Genomic DNA, 13,428 nt, shown 5'->3' on the forward strand with positions numbered 1-13,428 from the left:
CCCCGCTTCCTGGACTCTTGCCGCAAACTGGAAAACTGAAAGGCTGGACAGGAATTAACCAGAGAGCTCCCTGCTGAGGGAAAAAAAAAAAAAAATTCCCCAGACGCTGAAAGTGAAGCAATATGGCTTAGCTAAATAAAACCTGGCTTCATGGTGACTCCTTTGTCATCATGCTAACGAAGTGCAGCCTTTGGACCTGGGACCAGGAAGAGGTGGATTTTCTGAGGATACACCAACCACACGGGGTGATGTCACAGCAGGATCAAATCACCCACAGGCCAGGCGTTGCTGTCATACATTAGCAAACTGTATACCCACCCGGGGACACCCCCTTTGGAAACAAAACAGAGACCTTTATGCAAAAACAGCTCCCTGGATGGCACAGCGTGGATATAAATAGTCCTTTGCTGCCAGGGTGATCATTCATAACTTTGCAGTGAGTTGAAGACTGAGGCTTTCTGGTCCCACAGAGCTCAGCATCACTGGTTTGCAATCTTTCAGCCACCCTTGATAAGGGGACAGGAGTTATAGGCGGTTCCGGAGGTCTCAAGGCTCAAGTCTTCCCCAAGTTTGTCTGTCCGTATCCTGTAGAGGCAGTGCAGCCAGCTGCAAGGTGAGTTGTCTTTATTTCTGGGGAAGCTGCTGTTGTGTGAGGGTTTTGCTTCTTCCTGTTTGGGAAGGCTCAGAAAACTTTGGGAATTTTCTGCCTACAGAGATAAACTGGTGGGAAGTCTAAGCAATGCCAACATGAGGTCTGGCCATTTGAACAGGCCGTCTTGTTCAGTTTTTTTCCCTGCAAAATTTGCTGTGGCTGCTACATTTCAAAGAAAAACTTTTTTGGAAAAATCAGATTGGACAGTGGGGAGTAATCTGCTAAGAATTTTTTTACATAGATTATCCTATTTAATCCTTATAACATGCACCTCTCTCCTCCCAAACAAAATTTTTAAGACAGATATTATTAAGCCCATTTTATGGATGAAGAAATTAGTCTCAGTGGAATAACTTAATCTAGGTCATGTAACCAGTAGAGGTAGGATTGCACCCAGGTTTGAGGGCCCTAAGATTCTTACAGGGGTCACATCACCACATTGCCTCCCAGTGCAAAAGGTTTCTCCAGTGAGAGAAGAAGCTGGTGTCAAACCCAGACCAGACCTAGGCCTCCACTTAGGTCTCCTTTTTTGGTTATTTTTAAAGGAAATCATCTCAAACATTGAGACATGAGTCCATTTTTTTCCCCCACAAATAATCATTTCTCTCCCAAGTGATAAAAAAGATAACATTGACAACACCTGCAAAATCTTCAAAGAATGGCAGCTCCACTTTGAGCGCTTTCCCCAATGACAGGCATAACACAACAGCTGCTAATTAGAGCTGCTGGGAAAGCTCTTGCAGGTCCAGGCAAAGGCAACCACATTTCAGTGATGCAGGCCCCTCCCCACCTCGCCTCGGGCCAGCCAGCGATGAAGCTTATTTGCCCGGGTCAGGTGGGCTGACAGGTCCCATCAAGGAAGTTCACAGGGTTATGTGCTATATCCCTGTTGAGCTACGGTCCAGTGTTTTTCCTTTAGATTGTTCAGTGGCTTTGTAGAATTAAAGTCTTATGTCCATAGGATTCCCAAAGCCAACCCCAAAATAGGAACAGAGGTCGTGAAGCATTGATTGACGAAGTGGCTGTTCGAGACTTATGTTAGTTTTGGTGTGCTCCTTTAGTAAACTGACCATATTGAGACGGCCCAGTTCTATAAACTCTTCGTCAGCCTTCCATCACCATCTCCTCGTTCTTTCTTCAGCCCCCCCGTGAAGAACCTGTGAGTTTAAGTCCAGAGAAGTGACCTGCTTTGGAAAGCCACAGAGATGGCCTGTCCCTGGAAGTTTCTGTTCAAGACCAGATCACACCGGTATGAGGTGACGAAGGAACTGGACATCAACAACAACGTGGGGAAAGCCATCCAGGTTCTCTCCAGGTAAGTTTCCCCTGCCACCGCCTCCTCTCTGCTTCCATATCCCACCCCACCCCACCCCCAAAGGCACCATACCTACCTCTGCCACCAACTCACAATTCCTCTCTCTGCTCCCGGCTTCTCACCGTACTGCTTGCTTCTTGGATGTCCTCATTAGCATTTGATGCAGCCACTGTGTGTGGTACACCTCATTGCACTTGACACTATGTGACAAAGGAAGGTGCATGGAGCACAGTCCTGGCCCTCCAGGAGCTTGGGATCTCTGGGGGAAGCATATGGGAAGGGAATATGGAATCCTGACTTGAGTATAGGAGGGGGTAGAGCTCCGTGGTTAGAAGTGGGGTGGCTGATATCTGCTCTGGTTCACCCGTGTGTAGGCCTTGCCAGTTGTTATTTTGGTAATCAACCTGGTGAAGGGCACTGGGGTGTTAGACACACTGTAGCTAAGCCCCTTGCTGTGCCGCACTCGCTGCGCTCACTGGCAAGTTTACGTCTCTGAGCCTCAGCTGTTCCCATCTGCAGCATGGGGACGCCATGGCTTGTTGAGGACGAAACGCGGGTGTGCGTGTAAAGCACATAGCAGTGTGCCCGTACATAGGGGGCGCTCAACCAATGTGAGGGTTTATTGTAGTTTACCGTGCACCCACTCTGTGCCAGGGCTCTACACTGGCACTTTGCATGTAGAGCCTATCAGCTGATCACCACAGTGACTCTGTGATGTGTGAGTATCGTCTCATTTTTCAGATGAGGAAATAGAAGCTCTGAAAGGAGAGTGACTTCCCTCAGGTCATAGGACTGGTATTTACAGCGTTGGAATTTGAAAACACACACACACACACACACACCACTTGCTTATAGGAGAAGTAAGCTTGAGGTAGAACTGAGAAAATCATCAGCCCACCAGTCAGTCAGTGGACAGGCTTCTGGAACCAGCTAGAAAAGATCATCACCTTGAACTGGAGGTTGAGACTTGCTCAAGTGAAAGACAAGTCAATCTGCAATAACAGGAAAGCATGAATCAAACCAAAGCCTCAGTCCACACTGGGCAGCCTCCCACTCCCACAGTGCAGAGATTTCCCATGTGCTACAGTGGGCAGGGCGCCCCCTGGAGGTAGGCAGCATGGCAACCCTGAGTGTACTTGGGAAGCAGCAGAAAAGCAGCAGGGTTAAGGGCGTGGGCTTGGGAATGAGCAGGTGACTTTGCCTCTTAATAGCCCTGTGGCTTTTGGCAAGTCCCCTAGCCTCTGAGCCTCAGTTTTTTCATCTGTGAGAAGGGGACTGTAATGCCTATTTTCTGAGGTGGTGGTAAGAACTGAATACATTTTCACATATAAACAACTTAGCACTGTACCTGGCAGACAGTAAGTGCTCAATAAATGGCATGTGATGCCGTTGTCACCACTGTTATTGCTGTTGGCACCTAGGACAAAGTTGAGCAACATTAAACAGAGTCCCCTCTAAGGGGGCTTAGGGTGGGCTTGGAAGAGTGGATAGAATGTGGGGACGTGAAGAGAAGTAGGGAAGGCATCCCAGGAAAGGGCAGCAGGGTGGGCAAACACTCAGAGACAGAAGCAAGCATGATTCTGCTTGGGCCTGGGGTGGGGGTGGGGGTCTGCAATAGAAGAGGTGAGGCCAGAGCACGGAGGGCTTGAATGCACAGTAGGGAATTGGGACTTGCTGTGGTTGGCAGTGGGGAGCTATTGTAAATTCGTAAGCAAGACAGTCCGGTATGATGTGTGGGTTGAATTAGACGAGAGAATATTTGAAACCAGGCAGCCTGGGTTATGGTGGCCGAGGTGGCCAAGAGCCCAAAGGATGAGAACACAGGGTTGGATCGCCTCCAGATGTCCTCCTGGCTCTTCAGACTGACAGTGGTTTTATCTAGGGAAGTCCTGAACCTCAGGAATCTGTTTTGACTCTTCTTGGTAACAAAGTCACCCATCCATTCCTTCTGTTCACCTCATGGCTGCAGCTCCTGCCAACCAGCCTCCCCAGCTGCAGCCCCCAATACCAGCTCTGACCTCTCTCACTCCAGCTTGACTTCTAGCAAGCCATGCTTTTGCTCCAGAGTCTGCAGTGGCTCCCTATTTCCTATCACCAGACTGAGGCTTGCCTGCAGGTTTCTGCGTGATCAGCCCTCCCAGACAGAGAGCCCGTCCCACCTGGCCAGCCCAGCCTTCCTCAGTTTCCCAGCACCTGTACACAGCACATTCCTCCCTCCAGTCATTCAGACCGAATCCATGCCCTATCTTTCAAGATCCTCCTTTCACCCCTATAGTGTAGCCTACAGCCTTTATCCCTGAATCCCATACCTTCTAATAACACTTATGTTTTGGGGCAGTCAGGAGACCTGAGCTCAGACCACAGGCGGGTCCCAAGCTGTAGGTTGACCTGAAGTCTTTTTAAGCTTTGGTGGGCTGGTGGAAGTGCTCAAGTCAGACATTAGAAGTGATGGAGAAAATATCACACATTATTTCATTTACCCCTCCCAACAATCCATGAGGAAGGAACTTTTGTTATCCTATGGTAGCGAGGAGGACACTGAAGCCTAGAAAGTTTAAGTAACTTTTAAGATCTCACATTTACCAACTGATGGCGCCAGGGGTCAAACCCGGCAGTTTGGCTTATAACCACTAAGCTGGGCTGCCACACTTTTGGTTCTGGGCATGTTCCAGTCCATTAAAAATTATTTGTGGAGGGCTATGACTCATCTGGCACTGTGCTGGGGGGTCGTGGAGATGTCAATGAATCCCTTCTGTTTGTTAATTAAGTAAACAGTAAACTGAGCTATTTATTATTTGCATACACAGCAGCTAAAAATAATAGTGTTTATAAAGTCCTTTTTACTGTATCAGTGAGTAATGAGGCAGAAAGTCTTATTATCCTTATTTTACAAGGTTGAGTGACTTACTCAAGGTCAGTAACTGGAAAGTGGTGGAGCTGAGGTTTGAACCAAGTTCAAACTCATGACCTCTACCCTCTATGGGCTCTCTTTGAGTCCCTACTATGTGCCGGACTGGGAAAGGGACAGAGAAAAGAGACCCAGTTCCTGCTGTCAGGGAAGGAATGGGGAAAATGGTGCCTTCCTCATTGGTTTGGGGAGGAGTATATGAAGAATGGGATATTAAAAGGCTCTGTAAATTGGGGTGGGACAGAGAGCTAGACAGGAGGTTACAGGAGAATGCAGGGGCACTAGGAGCTCTTCTGGGGTTACTGCGGGGGATGCCTGGCCTGGCTGTGATGTGGGGGAGGAGTAGGGTGGGAGAGAGCTTTTGGGAGGAGGTAGGCCCAGCTGTGCTGCAACCTACAGTGGGGGTGGGGGTGGTGTGGGGGGGTGGGGGGCGGGGGCGGGGGAGGAATGTAACTGGAAGAGGAAGCCGCAGTGCAAAGGGGATTTTATCCTGAAAGCGATGGGAACCAATTAATATATTTTGATTTTAAAAAGTAATTTTCAAATCCATTCAGGTGTAATAAGACCCAGAACCTATTATATACGACTACTGATTCTGTATTTTGTGTAAACAAATGATTAGGTAGTGAACATGGTGTGTGTGTGTGTGTGTGTGTGTGTGTGTGTGTGTGTGTGTGTGTTGTAGAGACAAAGGCAAATGTTGGGAACATCTAGGTGAAGCTATGTGGAATTTGGAACAAAGTCAAGTTGGGTTGCAGCTGGCTCAGAATAAATATGGACCTTCCCCTCTTTTATTCTGCTGTAATCTGGGCTGGGATTAAATACGCTGGGCTATGTCCAGGAGGGCTCCCTGTGCTCTGAAGTGAAGGGCTGCTGCCCTGTCTCTCTGGACCCTAGGACTTATCCTGCTCCCAGTGTAGGAGCAACGCACAGATGGAGCCAAGTCAGGAGGCCCTGCGCCTTCCAGGTAGCGAGGACCAGGAGCCTGGCAGAGACTTAAGGGGGCTCCTAGTCCAACTGCCCATCCCCGTGCCTCAGACTAAAACGCAGCCCCAGCCCTGCGCTTTCTTTGGCTTCTTGGCTGGAGTCACACTGAAGGTGCAGAAGAGAAACAGCGCTGCCCCGGGCAGCTCTGTGAGGTGAGAGAGCTGGAGCTGTGGCCCTGGGGCTACCGTGTGGCCTTGGGCTAGATTGTTCAACGTGCTGGGACCTCCCTTCCTTGTCAGTAAACTGGAAATAACAATACAGAATTGCCTTCTGGCAATTTAGACTCGATTTCGCAGGGGTAGATGGAGTCACAGACAGGAAAGTTTGCTTTGTACACCGTAAAGAGCCGTACAGTGGGAGTTACTGTTATGGTCATTATTGTCCTTTCATGGGGAACAACCAATCCCAGTCCAGCCGTGCTTGCCTCGGGGTCTTAGCCCAGAGAAAGTCCAGCGGTATCCGAAAGACAGACTTGCCTGTGTATGCCCGCTGTGGGCCACTGGGGATGGGGGACCTGGGACAACAACACTCTGGCCCCGGGCCAGGCGTGGGTGAAGCTGAGTCCAGGCAGCTTTTCCGACTCGCTCCGCCCCGGGGCGGGGGCTGAGGTCTCCCGCCGCTATAAAGCAGCCGACTCGGAGCACAGCTTGGCGCCCTCCGAGCTGCGCCCGCGCGGGGGCCATGCGTGAGGGGCTGGGCGCCGCGTGCGAGTCCGCCCGGCCCCGGCTTTGCCGGCTCCTCCGCAGAATCCTGCGGCCGCAGCCCTCCTGCGGCCCCCGCCGAGCCAGGTACTCCCGCCGGGCCGGGGTCTGCCCTGGGAGGGAGGCGGGCGGCTCCGCGCGGGGACCGGGCTCCAACCCGACGTGGCACTGACCCCCTCTGAGCCTCGGTCGTCCGAGAAAATATGAGGGTTGGAATTTTCGCTCTGTAGGATTCCGATGAAGATTTACTTAGTGTTTTTCTCGGTTAGAACGCATACGAGGTTGCAATTAAGTAGCCACGAAGACCCACGTGCACCCATGAGAGGGGGCTGTGCAGGCTGCAATAGGAATTGTCGATGTTTCAGCCCTTGGGAGCTTTCTAGAGTTTTCAGCACGGGGCTGCTACACCGTTTAGGACAGATATGGTTAAGGGAGCGCCAAGTTTCTTGTTTTACAGATAAGGTCCAATCCCCAGAGCGACTCCGTGCCCCACGCCCTTGGTGTATGGAGAGGTGGGCAGGTGGGGAGGAGTGGGAACTTCAGGGGAGTCAGGACCCCTGTCAGTCCCCAAACAAGCCACCGACTGCCGCTCTGACATAACTGTCGCCAGTGTCACTCAAGGGCTTGTAGATGGTCCTGGGTCTAGGCAAACACCACACTCCAGCATTCCTCTTGATGGCAGGTCCTTAAGGGACCTGTGTCCCCATGAAGGACCAAGCAGAACCAAGCACAGCTGTGGGTTTAGCCAAACGGCACCAGTGTCTGGGTAGACAATGCAATAATTTGGCAATAAGTATCCAGACCCTTAATATGCTCACCTGGCGCGGTCACCCTATCCCCCAGCACGTAACCCAAAGAACTCTGCTCACTGGGGGAGGATGGGAACAGTGCATAGCTTTGTTTATTCATTTTCAAATTAAAAAAATTTTTCCCAATTATGAAAGGAAGTCATGGTCACTGTAAAAAGTTGGAAAATGCAGACAAGTGCAAAGTAAAATTCAAATCACCCATGCTTTCATTGCGTAATGCTGGTCATTGTTAACATTTACTGGGTTTTTCTATGGAGAGAGAGAGAGAGAGAGAGAGAGAGAGAGAGAGAGAGAGAGAGAGAGAGAGAGACTCAGACCACGTGTACCATTTGAGGCCTTGTTTATAATAGTGGAGAAACTGGACACAACCTAAATAACCAGGCACAGGCAATGGGTTCACAGGCTCATTATGGTCCATCTGTACAGTGGCTTTTCAGGTAGCTTTTTACTATTTGGGGACAATCGTTATGTCAGGTGTACAAAGACATTGCTTCTCAATCTAATCGTTACTGTGCACCAGTAAGCTCCTCAAATTCCCCAGTTCTATGGCCAGAAGTAAATGAAAGGAAGCAACACCAAGCGGGTGGGGGGGTGGGGGGGTGGCTGAGGGATGATGGCAAAAAAATGGCAAGGGCGGTAAGCATTCTCACTGAGGACCCCAGTCACAAAATGTTTCCTATTTAAGCCTCCCCATGATGACTATTCAGCCATGGCTTACCTGTTCTGAATATCCAGATTACCCTCTATTGGCTTTTTTTCTGGTGGGCACAGCAGTCAGAGGGGTGATGAAAGCTGGTCACGTGGAGGCTGCTGTCCAGCGCTGCTGGATCACTTGAGTCAGATAGAAGTTGCTTTCTGATACATATGTGTGTTCTTAAAGGGACACGATCTCTTTATAGTTATAAATCATATAATGCTACTAGTATGTAATGTCTGTAGAAAAGTATACAATGTCAATATAAATATGTGGGCATTACTTTTTCCAATAATGAAAACAGTACATGCTCATTCATCATATTCCAACAATGCAGGTATGTATAAAGTGGAAAATGAGAGACCCTTCCCCTTGAACCCCCGCTTCCCTTTGGGTGTGTGCACATGTGCATGCACACCCCAGAAAATACTGCAAAGAACATGGAACACAACAAGCTGTACTGAAGTGCCCCTGGACGTGTGATTTGCCCCAGGAGGAGGCATGTGTGCGGTGTGACTCTTGGAAGGGTGCTCGTGCATATGCGACCAGAGGAATCACATGTCTTCTGTTCTCTGTAAGCATTTGCCAGGAGAGAGAACCTGAAATCCCAAACCAGAACCAATGGTTTCTGATTTCAGACTATGAGGATTTTTTCCTCTCCGAAGGACAGGCAAAGTTCTTTCAGTCTGTTGTTTTAAAATAAATATAATCAGTATGTTTTTTAGAAAAGAGTCTTTATCTTCCAGAAATACTTACTGAGATATTTTTGGATGACAGAGCATCTCAGACTTGCTTTAAACTGATGGCTGAGTTGGGAGAGTAGAGTTGAAACAAGACTGGCCATGGGTAGATAATTGTTGATTGGATTGAATTTGGGTGAAGAGCCCATGGAGGTTTATGACTCTATTATCGCTACTTGTGTATGGTTAACATTTTCCATAATAAGAATTTGGAATAAATAAATAAACCAAGACAAATCAAATGCTTTAAATAAAAAAGCTTAAACCCCCTCTCCTCCCACCCCCACCCCCCAAGATGAGTGGGTGCTCGGCACTGTTGCTGGCCTGGGAAGAGCTATTCTCTGTTCACCCACGTTTGTATTGGCTTTTGAGGGGGGCACCTTCCCAGAACTTCTGTGGGTTGTCCTTTGGACCACCATCTTTGGTTCAGCTCCCTTCATGTCTTTTTGGCTTTATAGAGGGAAGGCAAGGAAGAAGGGGACAAGGAGGGTGGTGATTGAGGAGACTGGGTCTGACTGACTGCCTCCCCCTCCATATACACACATCCTCCTTGACTGGAAACCATGAGCCATTCACTCCCACCCTCTGGACCTCAGTTTCCCGATCCATGAAAGGACAAGCTGGCAGGACGGACTCCGAGCCCCCTCTCTGCCCTCAGATACTCCATCTCATGATAGCTGTTTCCTTTCACAGGCCAGTGACACAGGATGACCCCAAGTGTCACAGTCTCGGCAAGCACCAGGATGAGTCCCCCCAGCCCCTCACGGGGATGGTAAAGGTCAGTGAGTCACAGGGGTGTGGGAAGCCCCGTCCTCCCTTGCCCAGGCAGATGCAGGCTGAGCGCCTGGTGGAAGCTGCGGTCTGGGCAGGGAGTGGAGACCCAGGGGGAACCGGTGGGGACAAGGAAGGGCTTTGAGAGAGCAGGATGATCCATGCTGATCAGGACTGGTGGCCTCCAAGGCCCTGGCACCTGGATGGCTTGGCTGTGTGGGCGGGCAGGCATGGACGAGGAGACCATTCATGGAGCCAGGGGTGGGACACTCCAAACTAAGCTCAGACTCAGCAGCTGAGCCATCGGTCCCAGCTCCCAGCCTTTATACCACTGGTTCCTTCTTCTTTAAGTGCTTTGGACCTTTCCAGAGAAGTAGGCAGAGAAGCGGGTGGGAGGTGGGAGCAAAGATGGTTTTTGCATTCTTAAACGCCCCTGTGGACGGCAGTGCCACGTTCTTCCGTGTCCTGATTTGTGTTCTCAGCAGTATTGGTTGTGACAGTCGTCTCTCTCGCATCTCACCTTAGTCCCTCCTGTTGCAATTCCTCTGAGGGAGCATTTGGCAGGGTCTTGGGTGAGGAGAGAAACCTGGCCAGTGCCCCAGGCACCTGGAGCTATTAGCAGGCACTGGCCCAGGTGGCCAGGCTGCTGGGAAGGGAGGAGGGACACAGACCGACACCCATAACTCCCGACCCCACCCAAAGCCAAAGCAGGGCCCAGGGATCCAGGAGAGACCGGTAGGGTCCTTGGGTTGGAGGCATTTGGAAATCCCTGTTTTTTTTCCCCTCTTAGAAGTCTCCAGACCCCTTGATTAAGTTGGATGCTCCTCCCCCATCGACCTGTCCACGGCATGTGAGGATCAAAAACTGGGGCAATGGGATGACTTTCCAAGACACACTTCACCACAAGGCCAAAGGGGTGAGAAGTCTGGGGCTTCGTGGAGAACCACCTTTGTCCCAAGCCAGTGAAGCCATCAGGGTCCTTAGCGGATCGCGTAGCTATCCCCCTGGGCAAAGCAATTAGTCATCAGCTTGGGGAAAGGGTGCTGGGCACAGAGACTTGTGTTCCTCATAAATAACAGCAGGAAATACATGATGCCAACCCCTTGTGAACCCCCCTTATGGATAAGGGATAATCCAGAGGTAAGCTAAACAGTTACAGGAACAAATCCATTCTTTCCTAGAGAGACAGATTTCAGCATAGTATCAGGCAGAACTGAACTGAACTAGATCAACAGGTAGTAGTGAGCTCTCTGTCACTAGAAGGATTCAAGTGCTTTTGGATAGGGAGGTTGGAGAGGGGTTCAAGCATCCAATGAGTAGTTGGACGAAGTGTCCTTTAAGGCTCCTTCCTACCTTCTAAGTTTCTCATTCTAACTTGAGAATGCACTCTAGCTGATGCATCTCAGTGGGAAAGAATGGAAAATTTCAAGACCATGAAAGCAGAATGATTTCCCACAGTTTCCAGAAACGACCACAGTTAACGTGTGGGTCTACCTCCTTCCAGTACTTTTTCTGCACCATCCTCTGACTTTGGGATCTGCACCTTCTCACTGGAATTAATTTTGGCTGAACACCAATAGTGTGTTCCCAGGAGCCACGTCAGCCTCTTTAAATGAGAAGGTAGTTGAGCTGTTTCCAGGGATTGAGCTGTTGTTGACTTTGCTCTGGGTCTGGGGCCAGCTGGGAATAGGACCAGAGAGTGAGCCTGGGCGGTGGGGAGCAACCACAGCTCACACCCACTGGGGTGCAGCCAGTAGAGGAAAGGAGATCTGGGTGAGGAGAAAGCCTGGTATACCCTCAGGATGAGGTGTCACAGGGGTGGAGAGGACTGGCAGGGAGCTGGAACAGCCAGAGTGGAAGGAAGGTGGCCAGGAGAGCCAGCCCTGGAAGAGGGTGGCATCAACAGCTGTCTGCGGGGCCATGCAGCCCGCCTCACCACCCACCTCTCTTTCCAGGATCTCGCTTGCAAATCCAAGTGTTGCCTGGGAGCCATCATGAACCCCAAAAGTTTGACCAGAGGACCCAGGGATAAGCCTACTCCCCCAGACGAGCTTCTACCTCAAGCTATCGAATTTGTCAACCAGTATTACAACTCCTTCAAAGAGTAAGGCTGGCTTCTTGCAGGATCCGCTGCCTCCCCTTCCTGGGAGCTCTCCTGTCTCCGGCCATTTCCCTCTGACCCCAGACTTTTTCCTTCCCAGGTTTGCAGTGGATCCAGGGCTAAAGCATAGTTCTTCAAGGAAAAAGACCCAGGACTAGGTTTTCATAATCCTAAGACAAAGAGGCAGGGCAATAGTGATTAAAAGTGTGGGTCGGGAGTGTAACTGAGTTTGAATCCTGGCTTCCCCAGTAACCAGTCCTGATCCTTGGGAAATCTGTTTACCCTCTCTATACCTCAACTGTAAAAGGGAGGGGGCGGTGGTGATGATACAACCTGGTTCATAAGATTGTTGTGAGGATTAAATAAGTTTAGATCAGTATCCTGCCACAAAGTCACCTTGATGTACACCATTTTTTATTATGAAATGTTTGTGACAGGTAGTACCTTTGAGACCACCTACCCAAGCCCTCCTCCGATAGATGTGAACAGGGAAGCCCAGGGACATACCTGAGGTCACCCCGTCCCAACTAGAATTCAGGCCACCAGACGTGGAGAAGGCAGGTTGTTCCAGAGCTGGAATTTCTCTTTGCACTGAACTGTGTTGGGTTCTCTATTCCTGGGTATCATAAAATATATGACTTTAAATTTAGGCCCCTTTAAAATTTTAAAATAAAAATGCACAAAGGGATTGTAAGACAGAATGGCCAAGGGCATGGATTTGCTGATTTGTGGGCTGGGGAGGGAGTGTGGCCCCACGTGGCACTTCACCGCATGAAGAGAGCCACAGAAGTGCATCTGGGACCCCCCATGGTGGAAAGAGTGGTTCCTGGTGATACCACATTCCCTCTCCTGTGACCCTACAATGTCTGAGCTGAGAGGGACCTTGAGTCTTTGGAAGAGGCCCTTATCTTCCAGGGCCAGTGATTCTCAAGCACGGCTGCACTAGAGAGTCGCCTGAGGACCTGGCAAGATATTAATGCCAGGATGCCCTGGGCCAAGGGCGTCAGGGTCTCAGGAAGGGGAGGCAGCAGACACTCATGTTCTTTAATCCTAACGTACAGTCGGATTGAGAACCCTGGTCACAGCAGGGGATTGCCTGGCATGTGTGCTGTGCAACTAGAACCTCTACAGAAATGCTTTGTGACTGGGAAGTTCAAGGTCCTTGGGCGGTCAGCTTACTTGTTGACTAATGAGCCTTTCAGGGTCCAGGAATTTTCTCGATGGGCTTCATTGGGCCACTATATCGATGCTAACGTTTACTGAGCACGAAGTATGTTCTGGGCCTTGTGTAAGTACCTTGTAAGGAATGCTCACCACCACTCTGTGAGATTGGTTCCATTATTGTTCCCCCATTTTACAGACAAGCAAACTGAATGCATGAAGGAGATAGAACTTGCTCACAGTCACACGTTCTGATGTTCCAGACCTGGAATTTGAACCCAGGCAGTTTGGCGCTGGAGCCCCTGCTTTTAACCTCAATGTTCTAGCGTCCAGCTCTTTGATCGTGAAGATTCCGACTCCATGCTGGACCCCAGAGGTCCCACTGGTGTTTGGAAGGCAGCTGGGTGGGTAGGAGCCCGGGGAGGCTCCAAGGCTGCTCTCGGTGGCTGTTCAAACCCATTTGCTTCTCATTGAGGCAAGTTCCATTTATCACAGTCACAAGCCCATACCTGGGACCCCCAAGATGGGAGAGTCCATCCCCACAATTACAGGAGCAGCCAAAGGCAGGGACCGCTGGGTGGGTTCCGTC

The 13,428-nt window shown here is 50.2% G+C and overlaps 1 protein-coding gene across 2 annotated transcripts in view; it reads left to right on the forward strand.

Moving 5' to 3' along the window:
• The first annotated feature begins 472 nt into the window (after positions 1-472).
• Positions 473-13,428, forward strand: part of NOS2 (nitric oxide synthase 2) — a 37,106-nt gene continuing 24,150 nt past the window's right edge. Inside the window, exons 1-5 of one of the 2 annotated variants that reach the window (XM_019731396.2) lie at positions 473-613; positions 1,794-1,967; positions 9,500-9,584; positions 10,368-10,493; positions 11,533-11,681. In XM_019731396.2, the coding sequence (XP_019586955.2) occupies positions 1,858-1,967; positions 9,500-9,584; positions 10,368-10,493; positions 11,533-11,681 (470 nt within the window). In that variant the 5' untranslated portion in view covers positions 473-613; positions 1,794-1,857. Of the gene's footprint in view, positions 614-1,793; positions 1,968-6,498; positions 6,651-9,499; positions 9,585-10,367; positions 10,494-11,532; positions 11,682-13,428 lie in introns of those variants that run through there. The other variant, XM_019731397.2, reaches the window with a different exon arrangement.

The sequence above is a fragment of the Rhinolophus sinicus genome, linkage group LG15, assembly GCF_036562045.2.
Source record: "Rhinolophus sinicus isolate RSC01 linkage group LG15, ASM3656204v1, whole genome shotgun sequence".
Taxonomy (NCBI): domain Eukaryota; kingdom Metazoa; phylum Chordata; class Mammalia; order Chiroptera; family Rhinolophidae; genus Rhinolophus; species Rhinolophus sinicus.